Source organism: Odocoileus virginianus, chromosome 6, assembly GCF_023699985.2.
Source record: "Odocoileus virginianus isolate 20LAN1187 ecotype Illinois chromosome 6, Ovbor_1.2, whole genome shotgun sequence".
In the NCBI taxonomy this organism is placed as follows: Eukaryota; Metazoa; Chordata; class Mammalia; order Artiodactyla; family Cervidae; genus Odocoileus; species Odocoileus virginianus.
In genome coordinates this window covers 66,998,476-67,014,894 of record NC_069679.1, presented here as the reverse complement: position 1 = coordinate 67,014,894, position 16,419 = coordinate 66,998,476, and the positions used below count along the sequence as shown (strand labels likewise).

Genomic DNA, 16,419 nt, shown 5'->3' with positions numbered 1-16,419 from the left:
CTGAGTGACTTTCACTTTCACTTTGAGTAAATACAAAGAAGCATAAGGCTTGCTAATTTGAAAGGTACAATGAACCAGAAGACAACATACTTTTTAACGCATTTTGTTCCATAGGAAGCCACCTATTCAAAGTCTAGTATAAAAGTTTAAAAGTTTATGGTTTTCCATTTAGACGAGCTAATTAGACTAGGAAAAGTAAGACATTTCCTAAAGGAAGTATTTTTCAAAAGCTTTCTAAAACCAATACTGATATGTCAGAAAAACCAATACCATACTGTATTATATAAGTACATGCTGTATTCTGCATTTAACTCTAAACAGAAAAACAAAGGCAAAGACAGAGGAATATGGAGATGCTAAGCACCCATTCTTTCAGAGGGCTCTATTAAAAAATAAAAAGAAAAGCAGAGGTCCTTTCTCACTCAGGAAAATAATCACCTGAGAAAAAACTGAAATGCATTAGTTTATAATTACAATAGAAAAACAACAAATACAACTTTTTAAAAGTGAATTTTCATATTTTACATAAGATTAAATCAGGCAACAGTATGAATTAATGAAATAAACATATACACTTAACTTTTCCACTCAATCAACACTATAAAATATTTTTTAATTCCCTTATTCTCCTTGATCAGGAAATATACAGTTTGAATTTGTCCTTTTATGCAACTGTAACAAAATTTAAAAGATAAGCATCATCCAAAATAACTTTTACAGCACTTGATTCACCAGGAATTATACCATATAATCCAAAATATGAATTGAAAAGCCATTAAAACATGCAGAACTTTCTGAACGCCACATTTTCTCCCTCAACTCCTTGTTTTGGTTTATAAATCTCAAATGTGATAGTTTCCACTAATGGTACAAATCCCTATGTTACAAAGATCCAAGGTTTTAATTTTCCAAGCAAATCTAAAAATTATAAAATCATTACTAAATTTTATCTCAGTTTAAGGAATTTTCCTATCTTCTGTTGAGATTATGCATGGCTAAAATTTAAAAGCCTGACAGTACTAAATGCTGGCAAAACTTCAGAACAAGTTGCACTCTCCCACACGCTACTAATGGGATTATAATTACTCTTGTAGCTTACCACCACAAACTCTTACAATACATCTCATCTTCAGATTTCCTGGTCCACTACTGAAAGTCATGCCAAAAGTAATTTTTCAAGTTTTCCTTACTTACACTTTCATTACTATCACTCCCAATGTTTATACCCTAAGAATCAATCTCTGGCTTTTGAAGCAAACCAAATCCTACAGCATAAAAAAGCACTAAACACAATAACAAAATCTAAACCTTAAAAATTTATAAAACTGACAAATACTGTCATAAAAAAAAAGGTGTATAGATATGGGCGCTTTCATGGAGTTTTAATTCTTATTACTTACCTCAGCACAACAAAAGTAATATAAAAACATGCACAAAGAGTAAACAATGAGAGAGAAGAAAAGGACTGATTATAGGAACTTTGGAAAATAATATTTAAATCTGCTCTAAGCTCAAATTATGAAAAAGATAAAACGATCTCAACAGATAAACAAATTTTAGAAGATGGTGGTATTTGCTATAGCAGTCAGATTGTGTTACCCTTAAAAAAGTCATCTGTTTTATAATTCTTTCTAATTATATTATTTGATATTATAAGTTAGTGAACTTCAAATAAAAGAAAGGAAGAAAAGGAAGGAAAAAAAAAGAAAAACTTACTGGGATTGAAAATTCCTCAGCCAAATACTTCAAAGAGGCTGCTTCTCTTGCCAAGAACTTGTTCCTTTCTCTCATGTTGCCCTGAAGCTGTGTATCAAACTCCTTTCTTACCACAGACGCAACAGAGTCAATAATCACAAGTTTAACTCCTTTTGAAATAATTTCTTCTTCCAAGGATTCAATCCTGTAAAAGCAGAATATATAAGATAGTGGATGACTTTAAGGCATAATTTTTAAAAATAGAGCACTGCAAAGGTTAACCAACTTTAAAACAACAAATTACTCTTCTCTAAGTTACAGCAGTCACTGCAGATATTCAATAAACATAACTTATTTTCCAGTTCTTCCATACATATTGCATTCTTTTCTAAATAGGGCAAAATATTTTCCTTTAGCTTTATTGCTTGGTTTTTTCATGATATTGCTAAAGCTCTAGCTTTAGAGCAAAACTACTTGCAGTGGCCAGTCTCCAAAATGGCCCCCACTTACTCCCACCTCCCAGTATTCATATCCCCATGGAGACCCCTTCCCAACTGTACCAGGGTTCGTCTGTGGACCAAATGACAAAATGATGGTGCATCATTTCTGAGAGATAGGCTGTAAAAGGTTACAGCTTCCATCTTGGGATCTTTCTCACTTGCCCACTCTCTCAGAGCACTCGCTCTGAGGGAGGCAAGATACCACTGTGGACCAAAAATGCCACCTGCCAAATGAGTAAACAAATGATGTTGAAGCCATCAAGCCATCAGCTATTGAAGCTGCCCCAGCTGTGCACCAAAAGGGAATTTAAGATGGAGAAAAGCAAGATACTGGCTCTAGATAGTTAAGGTGCATATCACAGGAATGATTTCAAGGAGCCCAGACTTTTGCATCTTCCCACACACAGAAAAGTGCTAAATTCATTAACTCGAGATGTCTGACTTGGGGACTTCCATGGTGGTCCAGGGGCTAAGACTACATACTCCCAATGCATGGGGCCCAGATTCAATCCCTCGTCAGGGAACTAGATCCCACAGGCCACAACTAAAGATCCCTTGTGAACCTGCATGCTGCAAGGAAGATCCATGTGCTGAAACTAGCAACTAAGACCTGGTACAGCCAAATAAATAAATAAATAAATAAATAAAAAGATGTCTGGTTTTTCTTTAATTAACAATAACATTTTGATATTCTGACTACCTGGTTTTTTGTTGCAGAAACTCCTATATCCTGGTTCCTCCCTTACATCCTGGTTCCTCCCTTTCATCCTTAGAGCAGTCCCTCAGAGTTACCAGAGAGGCTGCCCCCCAAGCTTAAGTCCTCAGTATGACCACTGAATAAAACATAATTCTCAACTTTTAGGTTGTGCACTTTTTTGAGTAAACAACATATTGTAAGAAGCCCCATGGAGAGGCCCACATGGTGAGAAACAGAGACCTCTGGCTAGCACCCAGGAAGAAACAGAAGCTCTCCCAACAACTATATGCATAATCCTGGAACTCTCTAAGATCTCCCAGCCTCAAGTGACCCTTGAGATGACTACAGCCCTGGCCAACAGCTTAACTGCAAGTTCTTGAGCAACTCTGAGGCAGAAATACCCAATTAAGCTATTCCAGATAACTAACCCTCAAAAACTATAGATGCTTATTATTTTAAGCTGCTAAACTTTGGGATAATTTGTTAACAGAACTAATTAATATACCACTTAATTAATCTAAAACATTTTATTTATTTAATTTTTTTCATTTTTAAAGAAATACTTCAACCAATAGGCGGTGGTAAATAAATAACACTGAAATGATTTTTCTCTTAACCCTGATATGTAGGGACTTTTTTCCCATGCAGAAGTTGAAAACATGAAGAACAAAAGAGTAAATCTTCAAAGTATTACTAACATGCCAAAATCTAAAATAGCATACCTTTGTAGAACTTCATCACAGCTGAGTTCCCGATAAAGATGAACTTTACTGCTTGTCAAAAGTAGTTTTTCTTCAGTGTCAAAATATCTGGGAAAACGAGATTCTGCTATCTCAACTAGTCTGTGGAGGGAAAAAATAGCACAAGCAACAACGGTTAATATCCTCTGCCATTTGCAGCAACATGGATGGACTTGGAAGGCATTATGCTAAGTGAGATAAGTTAGAGAAATACAAACACTGTATGGTATCACTTAAATGTGGAAGCTAAAAAATACACAACAATCTAGCGAATACAACAAAAAAGCAGCACTCACAGATACGGAGAACAAACTATTGGTTACTAGTGGGGAGTGGGGAGGGACAGCATGGGGTGGAAGAGTTGAAGATACCAACTACTGGGTGTAAGACAGACTCAAGGATGTATTGGACAACACAGGGAATACAGCCAATATTTTGTAATAACTATAAATGGATAGTAACCTATAAAATTGTAATAATTTTAAATAAGTCAATATTTAAGGTCACACTGCTAAACCTCTAATGACTTATACTTAGGAAACTCATAAGCCATAAGTAACACTTGAAAAAAAGCCTTATCAATACAGCAGGTATAAGCAAAATGGCTTCGTATATGATTTTGGAATGTAAGCCCTTCTCTATAATCACTAAAAGATTACCAGTCAGCACGTGAGCCCAGCAAGGGCTTTGAGATCTCATCTAATGTTGAGAAAGCAGTATCTCTGAGGTTTAACTGAAAATGTTATTTTATAAATGACCATCTGACTACCAAATATAAGATGTGTTTAGTAAATTAAGAAAAATGCTTTCATTTTCATGAATGAAATATATATTTGAATATCATCATTCTAATAATCAGATATCAGTAAATCTCCATGTCTCAGACCAGAAAAATACAATTTCTCAATTAAAACGTAACATATACTAAATAAATGCTATCCAATTCTTCCTTTGTAAACAGGATACTATTTTCTAAACATATGGATACTATCCACATTTCCTTTGTGCTTAGTCACTCAGTCATGTCCAACTCTTGCAACCCCACAGGCTGTGGCCCACCAGGCTCCTATGTTCATGGAATTCTCCAGGCAAGAATAATGGAGTGGGTAGCCATTCCCTTCTCCAGGAGTTCTTCCTGACCAAAGGATCAAACACTGATCTCCTGCGTTGCAGGCCTATTCTCGACGGTCTGAGCACCAGGGAAGCCCATCATTTCCTTAAAGGAAAAAAAACTATTCTCTAAACACTGAATTCTCACCTCAAAGCTAGACCTAATACATGAGGTAGGCTGAGCATTAGAGGTGACAAGCTGAAACAGATGCAACTTTATCATTAATAATATAAGAAATGGAGTAATACTAGAAATTTCAAATATTTCTGGTTAAAAATGTAAATCTTTGAGGGTAACTGTCTCTGATAGCTTAGCAGCCCAAAACTTAATCATCCAAGGGTGACTGGGAGGAAGGACTATAAACACTTAAACCACCCTATATTTTATCTTCCATTTAATGATACAAAAGTATAAAAAACACTGTTTTCATTTCTAAATAATGAGTTCCAAGAAGAGGTTCAACTCTCACATTCACACATGACTACTGGAAAAACCATACGTTGACTAGACAGACCTTTGTCGGCAAAGTAATGTCTCTGCTTTTTAAAATGCTGTCTAGGTTGGTCATAGCTTTTCTTCCAAGGAACAAGTGTCTTTTAATTTCATGGTTGCAGTCACCAGCTGCAGTGATTTTGGAGCCCAAAAAAATAAAGTTTCAGACTGTTTCCACTGTTCCCCATCTATTTGCCATGAAGTGATGGGACCAGATGCCATGATCTTAGTTTTCTAAAAGTTGAGTTTTAAACCAGCTTCTTCACTCTCCTCTTTCACTTTCATCAAGAGGCTCTTTAATTCCTCTTCATTTTCTGTCATAAGGGTGGTGTCATCTGCATATCTGAGGTTAGTGATATTTCTCCTGGAAACCCTGATTCCAGCTTGAGAATCAAGATCCATCGAAGTGAGAACAAGATGGATCAAATGACCATTCAGGAGAAGTACTTGAGGGAGGAAGGCATAGGGATTAGAAAAAAAATGAAGTAAGTAATGAAAGCAAGAAGAAATGAGATGACACTGGCAAAGGCGGAATGGGCAAATTTTAACAGCTTGGGGAAAATATGCAAATTTCTTGATTAGGGCAACTATTTGCTGAGTTTAGTGCTAGTCAGAGAAGTCAGCTAAAAAGCTCTGACCCTTGGAGCCTACTGCTTTTCAATCGGATAGTGATGGTGACATCTGCCAGAAACAGGGAGTTGTTTTTTTTTTTTTAATATTTGGATCTTCCGTTGATTAGGAACCAGACTGAAAGTACCTAATGAGATGAGAGTACCTAACTACAAATAGCTGTGAAACGAAGAGAAGTGAAAAGCAAAGGAGAAAAGGAAAGATATTCCCATTTGAATGCAGAGTTCCAAAGAATAGCCAGGAGAGATAAGAAAGCCTTCCTCAGCGATCAATGCAAAGAAATAGAGGAAAACAACAGAATGGGAAAGACTAGAGATCTCTTCAAGAAAATTAGAGATACCAAGACAACATTTCATGCAAAAATGGGCTCAATAAAGGACAGAAATGGTATGGACCTAACAGAAGCAGAAGATATTAAGAAGAGGTGGCAAGAATACACAGAAGAACTGTACAAAAAAGATCTTCATGACCCATATAATCACGATGGTGTGATCACTCACCTACAGCCAGACATCCTGGAATGCGAAGTCAAGTGGGCCTTAGAAAGCATCACTACGAACAAAGCTAGTGGATGTGATGGAATTCCAGTTGAGCTATTTCAAATCCTGAAAGATGATGCTGTGGAAGTGCTGCACTCAATAGGCCAGCAAATTTGGAAAACTCAGCAGTGGCCACAGGACTGGAAAAAGTCCATTTTAATTCCAATCCCTAAGAAAGGCGATCCCAAAGAATGCTCAGACTACCGCACAATTGCACTCATCTCACACGCTAGTAAAGTAATGCTCAAAATTCTCCAAGCCAAGCTTCAGCAATATGTGAACCAAGAACTTCCAGATGTTCAAGCTGGTTTTAGAAAAGGCAGAGGAACCAGAGATCAAATTGCCAACATCCGATGGATCATCAAAAAAGCAAGAGAGTTCCAGAAAAACATCTATTTCTGCTTTACTGACTACGCCAAAGCCTTCGACTGTGTGGATCACAATAAATTCTGGAAAATTCTGAAGGAGATGGGAATACCAGACCACCTGACCTGCCTCCTGAGAAACCTGTATGCAGGTCAGGAAGCAACAGTTAGAACTGGACATGGAACAACAGACTGGTTCCAAATAGGAAAAGGAGTACATCAAGGCTGTATATTGTCACTCTGCTTATTTAACTTATATGCAGAGTACATCATGAGAAACACTGGGCTGGAAGAAGCACAAGCTGGAATCAAGATTGCTGGGAGAAATATCAACAACCTCAGATATGCAGATGACACCACCCTTATGGCAGAAAGTGAAGAGGACCGAAAAAGCCTCTTGATGAAAGTGAAAGAGGAGAGTGAAAAAGTTGGCTTAAAGCTCAACATTCTGAAAACTAAGATCATGGCATCTGGTCCCATCACCTCATGGGAAATAGATGGGGAGACAGTAGAAACAGTGTCAGACTTTATTTTGGGGGGCTCCAAAATCACTGCAGATGGTGACTGCAGCCATGAAATTAAAAGACGCTCACTCCTTGGAAGGAAAGTTATGACCAACCTAGATAGCATATTAAAAAGCAGAGATATTACTTTGCCAAGAAAGGTCCGTCTAGTCAAGGCTATGGTTTTTCCAGTGGTCATGTATGGATGTGAGAGTTGGACTGTGAAGAAAGCTGAGCGCCAAAAAATTGATGCTTTTAAACTGTGGTGTTGGAGAGGAGTCTTGAGAGTCCCTTGGACTGCAAGGAGATCCAACCAGTTCATCCTGAAGGAGATCAGTCCTGGGTGTTCATTGGAAGGACTGATGCTGAAGCTGAAACTCCAATACTTTGGCCACCTCATGCGAAGAGTTGACTCACTGGAAAACCCCCTGATGCTGGGAGGGATTGGGGTCAGGAGGAGAAGGGGACGACAGAGGACGAGATGGCTGGAAGGCATCACTGACTTGCGGGGCATGAGTTTGAGTAGACTCCAGGGGTTTGTGATGGACAGGGAGGCCTGGCATGCTGCAATTCATGGGGTCGCAAAGAGTCGGGCACAACTGAGCGACTGAATTGAATTGAACTCATTGATGGCAACAACTGAACAGCTGACAGACAACAGTAATTTCGTGCCTCTAACACTAGGCTCAATTTCAACGAATGGCAAGGGTGGTGAAAGACTTTGGAACTTATTTCTGCTCTCTTCTTGCATGTAGGCCCCTCAGAAGCAGGATGTGGACATGAACTATGTGGACATCACAGTTAAGCCCACTAAGTAACGGTATCGAATGGTTATTTACACACCAATATGCTGTTGTTTTCCTACAAGCTTCTCCAAATGTTTACTTTAGAAAAATGTATATAAAATACATATAAATCAAAAACAAAATATAAATGTAATATTCTAAAGGCCTCACATTAATCTAGGACAATCTTCATCACAAAGGTCTTTTTGGTTACAGCAAGCAAAAGATCTTATCTTTTCCTCCCAGACATTAATTACAAAAAATTTGAAAGCAATGCCATCTAGTGGATGTCTTTTTTATAAAAAGCATTCTTTCCAAAAGATGCACTTAATATTCATTCATTCAACCAATATTTGAGGACCTGTTATATGCCTGGTAGCTCAGTTGGTAAAGAATCCACCTACAATGCAGGAGACCCAGGTTCAATCCCTTGGTGGGGAAGGCCCCTTGGAGAAAGAAATGGCAGCCCACTCCAGTATTCTTGCCTGGAAAATCCCATGGAGAGAGGAGCCTGGCAGGCTACAGTCCAAGGGGTCACAAAGAGTTGGACATAACTTAGTAACTAAACCACCCCCACTATATTCCAGGTACCATTCTAGGTGCTAAGGATACAACAATGAACAAAAACAACAAAACAAAAAAATCCTTCCCTCATGGAACTTACATGCTACTGAGAAAGACAAATAAATATATGTCAGATGATAAATGCTTTAAAGAAAAGTGAGTCAGGATCAGAGAACAAATTGTAACAGAAGGAAGTAATGGCTATTTCATGGAAAGTGGTCTGGGAAAGCCTCTTTAATAAAGTGACATTTGAGCAAAAGTTTAAAGGAGATGAGAAAATGAACCATATGGCTATCCAGTGAAACAGCACACAGGAAGAAAGAAGTACAGCAAGGGCACAAGTCCACTCTTTTGTGAGAAGATACCTAGTGTGCTGGAGGAATAAACAAGGAGGCTAATGTAGTAGCTGAAACACAGAAACCAGGAGGCAGAATAAAAGGAAATAAGGTCTGAGAGACAGCCGGGGCCGAAGACACAAAAGGTGTCTATGTTTGTGGTGTTTTCTTTTGTTTTTGTTTTTAGATTTTATTCAGTAAGACAGGAAACCTACGATCACGACTCATGCAATCTGACATTTTTTAAAAATAATTTTTTTTATTTATTTATTTTTGGCTGTGCTGGGTTTTGGTCGCTGCGCTCGTAGTTGCTGCCTGTGGCCTCCCCTAGCTGCTGCGTGTGGCCTCCCCTAGTTGCTGCCTGTGGGCTCCCCTAGCTGCTGCGTGTGGCCTCCCCTAGCTGCTGCGTGTGGCCTCCCCTAGCTGCTGCGTGTGGCCTCCCCTAGCTGCTGCGTGTGGCCTCACCTAGTTGCTGCATTTGGGCTCCCCTAGTTGCTGCCTGTGGGCTCCCCTAGTTGCTGCCTGTGGGCTCCCCTAGTTGCTGCGTGTGGGCTCCCCTAGCTGCTGCGTGTGGCCTCCCCTAGCTGCTGCGTGTGGCCTCCCCTAGCTGCTGCATGTGGGCTCCCCTAGTTGCTGCCTGTGGGCTCCCCTAGTTGCTGCGTGTGGCCTCCCCTAGTTGCTGCCTGTGGGCTCCCCTAGCTGCTGCGTGTGGCCTCCCCTAGCTGCTGCGTGTGGCCTCCCCTAGCTGCTGCCTGTGGGCTCCCCTAGTTGCTGCGTGTGGGCTCCCCTAGTTGCTGCGTGTGGCCTCCCCTAGTTGCTGCCTGTGGGCTCCCCTAGCTGCTGCGTGTGGCCTCCCCTAGCTGCTGCGTGTGGCCTCCCCTAGCTGCTGCGTGTGGCCTCCCCTAGTTGCTGCCTGTGGGCTCCCCTAGTTGCTGCGTGTGGCCTCCCCTAGTTGCTGCCTGTGGCCTCCCCTAGTTGCTGCCTGTGGCCTCCCCTAGCTGCTGCCTGTGGGCTCCCCTAGCTGCTGCGTGTGGCCTCCCCTAGCTGCTGCGTGTGGCCTCCCCTAGCTGCTGCGTGTGGGCTCCCCTAGCTGCTGCGTGTGGGCTCCCCTAGTTGCTGCCTGTGGGCTCCCCTAGTTGCTGCCTGTGGGCTCCCCTAGTTGCTGCCTGTGGGCTCCCCTAGTTGCTGCCTGTGGGCTCCCCTAGTTGCTGCCTGTGGGCTCCCCTAGTTGCTGCGTGTGGGCTCCCCTAGTTGCTGCGTGTGGGCTCCCCTAGTTGCTGCGTGTGGCCTCCCCTAGTTGCTGCCTGTGGGCTCCCCTAGCTGCTGCGTGTGGGCTCCCCTAGCTGCTGCGTGTGGCCTCCCCTAGCTGCTGCGTGTGGCCTCCCCTAGCTGCTGCGTGTGGCCTCCCCTAGTTGCTGCCTGTGGGCTCCCCTAGTTGCTGCGTGTGGGCTCCCCTAGTTGCTCCGTGTGGCCTCCCCTAGTTGCTGCGTGTGGCCTCCCCTAGTTGCTGCCTGTGGGCTCCCCTAGTTGCTGCGTGTGGGCTCCCCTAGTTGCTGCGTGTGGCCTCCCCTAGTTGCTGCCTGTGGGCTCCCCTAGTTGCTGCGTGTGGCCTCCCCTAGCTGCTGCCTGTGGGCTCCCCTAGCTGCTGCCTGTGGCCTCCCCTAGTTGCTGCGTGTGGGCTCCCCTAGTTGCTGCGTGTGGCCTCCCCTAGTTGCTGCCTGTGGGCTCCCCTAGTTGCTGCGTGTGGCCTCCCCTAGCTGCTGCGTGTGGGCTCCCCTAGCTGCTGCGTGTGGCCTCCCCTAGCTGCTGCGTGTGGCCTCCCCTAGCTGCTGCCTGTGGGCTCCCCTAGTTGCTGCGTGTGGGCTCCCCTAGCTGCTGCGTGTGGCCTCCCCTAGCTGCTGCCTGTGCGCTCCCCTAGTTGCTGCGTGTGGGCTCCCCTAGCTGCTGCGTGTGGGCTCCCCTAGCTGCTGCCTGTGGGCTCCCCTAGCTGCTACGTGTGGGCTCCCCTAGCTGCTGCGTGTGGCCTCCCCTAGCTGCTGCGTGTGGCCTCCCCTAGTTGCTGCGTGTGGGCTCCCCTAGCTGCTGCGTGTGGGCTCCCCTAGTTGCTGCCTGTGGCCTCCCCTAGCTGCTGCCTGTGGCCTCCCCTAGCTGCTGCCTGTGGGCTCCCCTAGCTGCTGCCTGTGGCCTCCCCTAGTTGCTGCGTGTGGGCTCCCCTAGTTGCTGCGTGTGGGCTCCCCTAGTTGCTGCGTGTGGGCTCCCCTAGTTGCTGCCTGTGGGCTCCCCTAGTTGCTGCGTGTGGGCTCCCCTAGTTGCTGCGTGTGGGCTCCCCTAGTTGCTGCGTGTGGCCTCCCCTAGCTGCTGCCTGTGGGCTCCCCTAGCTGCTGCGTGTGGCCTCCCCTAGCTGCTGCCTGTGGGCTCCCCTAGCTGCTGCGTGTGGCCTCCCCTAGCTGCTGCGTGTGGGCTCCCCTAGCTGCTGCGTGTGGCCTCCCCTAGTTGCTGCGTGTGGCCTCCCCTAGTTGCTGCGTGTGGCCTCCCCTAGTTGCTGCGTGTGGCCTCCCCTAGTTGCTGCGTGTGGGCTCTGGACTGCAGGCTCAGTAGCTGTGGGGCACAGGTTTATGTGTTCTGCTGCATGCGGGATCTTCCTAGACTGTGTCTCCCGCGTTGGCAGGTGGATGCTTAATCCACTGAGCCACGAGGAAAACCCTGGATGTCTTTTTTTTTTGAAGAATCACTCTAGCTACCAAATGGAGAATAGGCTATGGAGGGGCAAGGGTGACAGCAAGATCAGCTAGTGCAGTCATCCAGATAAGAGATGATGACTTGACCTAGAGAATAGCTCAGGTAACTAGTAATATTGCACTCAAGACAGAGTTTCAAAGAGGATTGAAGGGACTTCCTGACTAATCAGACGAGCAGCTGGAGAAATGGAATTACCATTCACGTGAAGAAGACTGGATTCAGATCAAGCTTTTTGTTATTAGTTTCCCCTGTTACTTCGCAGCTCTTGTATGAAAAGAAAGTTAAAAGCTTTACATCAGTGACCAAATGCCCATTTGAAACAAAACATGAGCTTAATGTAAAAAAAAAAAAAAAAAAGGGCTTTTCAAAATTCTAGTTGAAATCTAGCATAATAAATATGCTAAAATATGTTTATGGTTTCTCAAAGCTTCTTGCACACGTGTAATACTTTCCTGTTCATTAATTCAATATGTACTTATGTACTTGCTCAGTACTGTGGTATTACTAAGTATAATAATGTGAATCTATTAGTTCCTTACAGATTCCAGAATATTTCAAAGTTTTGTCTTAGTGATAATAAGTACTTATGAATAATTTTTATTTTCTATCATAGAAATCTTCAGGATCTCCCTCACCACTAATTTACCTGGATTCACAAGTGATAGGAGAGCTGGAAGTAAACCAAGAAAAACCTAATCAGACTCAAGAAGCCATCTCATAAACTGGTAAAAGGGAATTTATTTGACTTACTGTTTGTCTCCTGGATCAAAGATCCTGGATCTGTACTGTCAAGTAGGTAAATGGTCCTAAGACCACACTGCCATTGCCATCAGAATCAGCCAAAGTCAAGCTGTCACTACCACTACATGTTGCTCCCTGATTCACTGGTTCAGAAAGACTGATGTCCTGAGTAGTTTGGTAGGAATTAAACGGCACCAGTGGTCGAGTAGCTGGTACCCTGAGAAGTGACCCGCACACTAAGTAGAAAACTTCCGTCAGACCTACGCTTGGCCATTGCTTCCACATGGTACCAACACAACATATACCTCTCCTTTGCATACTTAGCTATTTTTTGTGATTACTTGATTGTCTTCCTCCCCTACTGCACTACATCTTTCTTCTTGGTTTTCAAGCTCTTCTGATTTCATGACAACTCAGGAATGTCCACCTCCGCCTCTTACAGTTCTAGTTCTATATCCCTCCTATCCAAGTCGCCACCTTTCAGGGCCCTGAGTCCCATCTCTGGCTTCCCCAGATCCTTCAGCCTTTCTCACACACAGATCCACTTGCAGTTCTAAGACCTGGGTTTCTTTTCCTTTAACCATTTTATTTCTCACAAAGTTTTATTTCGAAAATCACTATTACTACTTACCATTCATATTACCTTTCTTTTTTATTCTTAACCTACAGCTCCATATTTTTTTCTAATTATCCCCAATAGGGACAATATAGTATTTATTCAATTCATGTATACTGGAATTTTCACGGCTGTCAAAATATCCATAGGTAGGTCACTAATCTATTTATCCATATTCTCAAGGTGTGTACAGCATATAGTATCTAAAACTATATCAGACCCTAATCAGAAATCCAATAGGTAAAACAAATAAAAACAGACTTTTCCTGAATCAATCAGAAGAAGGGGATTCAGAATTCTGCCTGTTTGACACTCCCCTCTCCCCAAGGCAGTCCCTATTACCTGAGGGTTTAGCACCAGACTACACTATTATAGGAGCCTGGTGCGCTCCAGTCCATGGGGTCGCTAAGAGTCAGACATGACTGAGCGACTTCACTTCCACTTTTCACTTTTCTGCATTGGAGAAGGAAATGGCAACCCACTCCAGTGTTCTTGCCTAGAGAATCCCAGGGACAGGGGAGCCTGGTGAGCTGCCGTCTATGGGGTCACACAGAGTCAGACATGACTGAAGTGACTTAGCAGCAGCAGCGTACTATTATCTGGGCTTCCCTGATAGCTCAGTTGGTAAAGAATCTGCCTGCAATACAGGAGATACCAGTTCAATTCCTGGGTCAGGAAGATCCACTAGAGAAGGGATAGGCTACCCACTTCAGTATTCTCAGACTTCCCTTGTGGCTCAGCCAGTAAAGAATCTGCCTGCCATACGGGAGACCTGGGTTTGATCCCTGGGTTAGAAAGATCCCCTGGAGAAGGGAAAGGCTACCCACTCCAGTATTCTGGCCTAGAGAATTCCCTGGACTGCATATTCCATGGGGTTGCAAAGAGTCGGACGCAACTGAGCGACTTTCACTTTCATACTATTATCTAATTATTAACAGTATGGAAATACAATTGCAGTCTGTGATGAACATGTATGATTAACATACTGCTCAAAGTCATATAAAAATAAGCTAGCTAGTGCACTGTTGGAAAAAATATATAACTAATCATTTCAATTCATTCTAAAGTGCTTTCAAGTACATCACCCACAAGGGTTCCTTTTTTTTAAATAAATTTTAAATTTTTTACTTTTATTTATTCTTTTTTCTTTCTACTTACTGTTTTCTTCCTCCTTCTTGATAAAAAGATATTTAGCAACTTATTGATAGAAAATATTTTCCACTTACCCTAAATTCTCTAGATGTGAATTCTTTAATCTTCCATCATATTAATTCTTCAATTTACGTTCTCACTTGCCTTTTTCCAACAGATTGTTTTAAGCACAAAATGGAGAGAGTGCTCCATATAGAGACAAACAGAAAGCTAAAAATTTTCCTTTTTCAATCTTATTTTTCCTGCTTTATATCTTTTCCAAGTCCATAAACTATCTCAGTTGTGGCAGACACTGTTAATTACCCACCAATATTCATTTCCACTTCTTCCCTGCAATGTGGGAACCTCAATTTCACTCAGACAATAATGTTAACCAGCCCCATCAGGCTTGTTACAAATATTTTCCCCCTGATTTTCCCCTTCTCTTTTGCATGCAAGGGTGACCAACTGAGTAATCTGGAGAAGGACTCCAAAGCATGAAAAAAAATCAGCAGAGAAGAAGAGGCAGCTATTCTGAAAAGTATACTTTCCTGATCAAGATATAATGGGCTCTTTCTCATCTCACTGACTTGAACACAGATGGATATAATGCCAAAAATGTACCAGCCCTAGGTCTCTACCACCACTGAGAAGCAGAACCACCGCCAGCAACTCAGGTCTTCCTGCTATGAGGGAAAAAATAAACCTCTTGTTGTTTAAGCCACTATTCTTTGGGTATTCAACCGCTTGCAGGAGAAAGCTTTCCTGACCTACCCTTCCCCGAAACACCAAAAGGGATCAAACAGTCTTGTAATAGCACAAATGAAACGTGACCAAGCAGGGCAGAGCTGGTGCCACTCTGTAATCCCCTATGTCCAACTCCAGAAGGCACTATAAGAATGCAAGTCTGACATCTATACAAAAGAGCACTGGGACCTTTGATTCAATCTGACCCTAGCACTAGATGACTACACTTTCCAAGCCTTGTGAAGAATAGACTAGAAAAGTAAAAACAATATAAATTTCAATCCTTGTCTTCAAATGACCTTCGTAAGTTCCTTGTGAGTTAAGAAACATTATTAAGTGACTGAAGTCACTTCAGCAGTGTCCAACTCTTTGTGACCCTATGGACTATAGCCCACCAGGCTCCTCTGTCCACGGGATTCTCCAAGAAGAATACTGGAGTGGGTTGCCATTTCTTTCTCTAGGGGATCTTCCCGACCCAAGGATCAAACCCACATCTCTTATGTCTCCTGTATTGACAGGCGGGTTCTTTACCACCACCGCCACCTGGAAGCCCCTGTAAACTGGTCTGAAACCTTGATCACTTTCCATCAGGAAGTACCACAATGACTGGTTGCCTTTTTGTGATGCTAGCCTGCTTTTCTGTTTATGAACCGTTTTTATTCACACTTCTGACACCAAATGTGTAGGTTTTCTATACTAAGCAATTTTCCAATTCCCTATGGACACTAACTGTGTGTCCTACAAGTCAGTTCAATTATAACACTGACTACTAGGAGTTAACTCAGACCCCACAGATTAAAGGCTCAGACTCACAAGACTGCCCTGACCTCAGACATCAATCACAAGTCCCAGACCTCTGTTACTTCAGACCAGTCAGCAATAAATTGAGAGCACCACCTACCCCCAACACCTCAATGGGTTCACCAACCCAGAAGCTCTCCAAACTCTATCAATTAGAGGGTTTTGGAAGACTCCATTACATGGGCATGATTGAAATGTTGATTGATCCAATTCTAGTCCTTCCCTGCTCAGAGACTGGGAAGGTAAGGCTGAAAGTTCAAACCTATAGTCACATGACAGGTTCCTCTGGCAATCAGTTTCACTTAGATGCAATCTAGAGGGCCATCGAGAGTCATTTCATTAGCATAAATCAAGTATGGTTGGAAAGGTGGTAATTATGAATACAAATGATGCTTTTCTCAGTTCTATCACTCAGGAAATTCCAAACGTTTTAGAAGTTCTTTTGACAGGAACCAGGATGACTACAAAATACATATTTATTGTATCACAATATTCAGTGCCTCCTCATGCAAAGAGTTGACTCACTGGAAAAGACCCTGATGCTGGGAGGTATTCAGGGCAGGAGGAGAAGGGGACGACAGAGGATGAGATGGCTGGATGGCATCACTGACTCCATGGACTTTAGGAGTTTACTCAAACTCCGGGAGTTGGTGATGGACAGGGAGGCCTGGCGTGCTGCATTTCAGAG

At 42.9% G+C, this 16,419-nt stretch overlaps 1 protein-coding gene across 5 annotated transcripts in view; it reads right to left on the bottom strand.

Annotated features, from left to right (window-relative positions):
• RAD51B (RAD51 paralog B) overlaps positions 1-16,419 on the bottom strand; it is a 628,595-nt gene that overhangs the window by 579,966 nt on the left and 32,210 nt on the right. For all 5 annotated transcript variants that reach the window (XR_011488349.1, XR_011488348.1, XM_070469537.1 and 2 more), the window contains exons 6-7: positions 3,615-3,734; positions 1,717-1,900 (exon numbers count right to left, since the gene is read on the bottom strand). Coding sequence is in view for 3 of the 5 variants with exons in the window: in XM_070469537.1 (XP_070325638.1) it covers positions 1,717-1,900; positions 3,615-3,734 (304 nt within the window). In the remaining 2 variants the exon portion in view is untranslated. The remainder of the gene's footprint in view (positions 1-1,716; positions 1,901-3,614; positions 3,735-16,419) is intronic.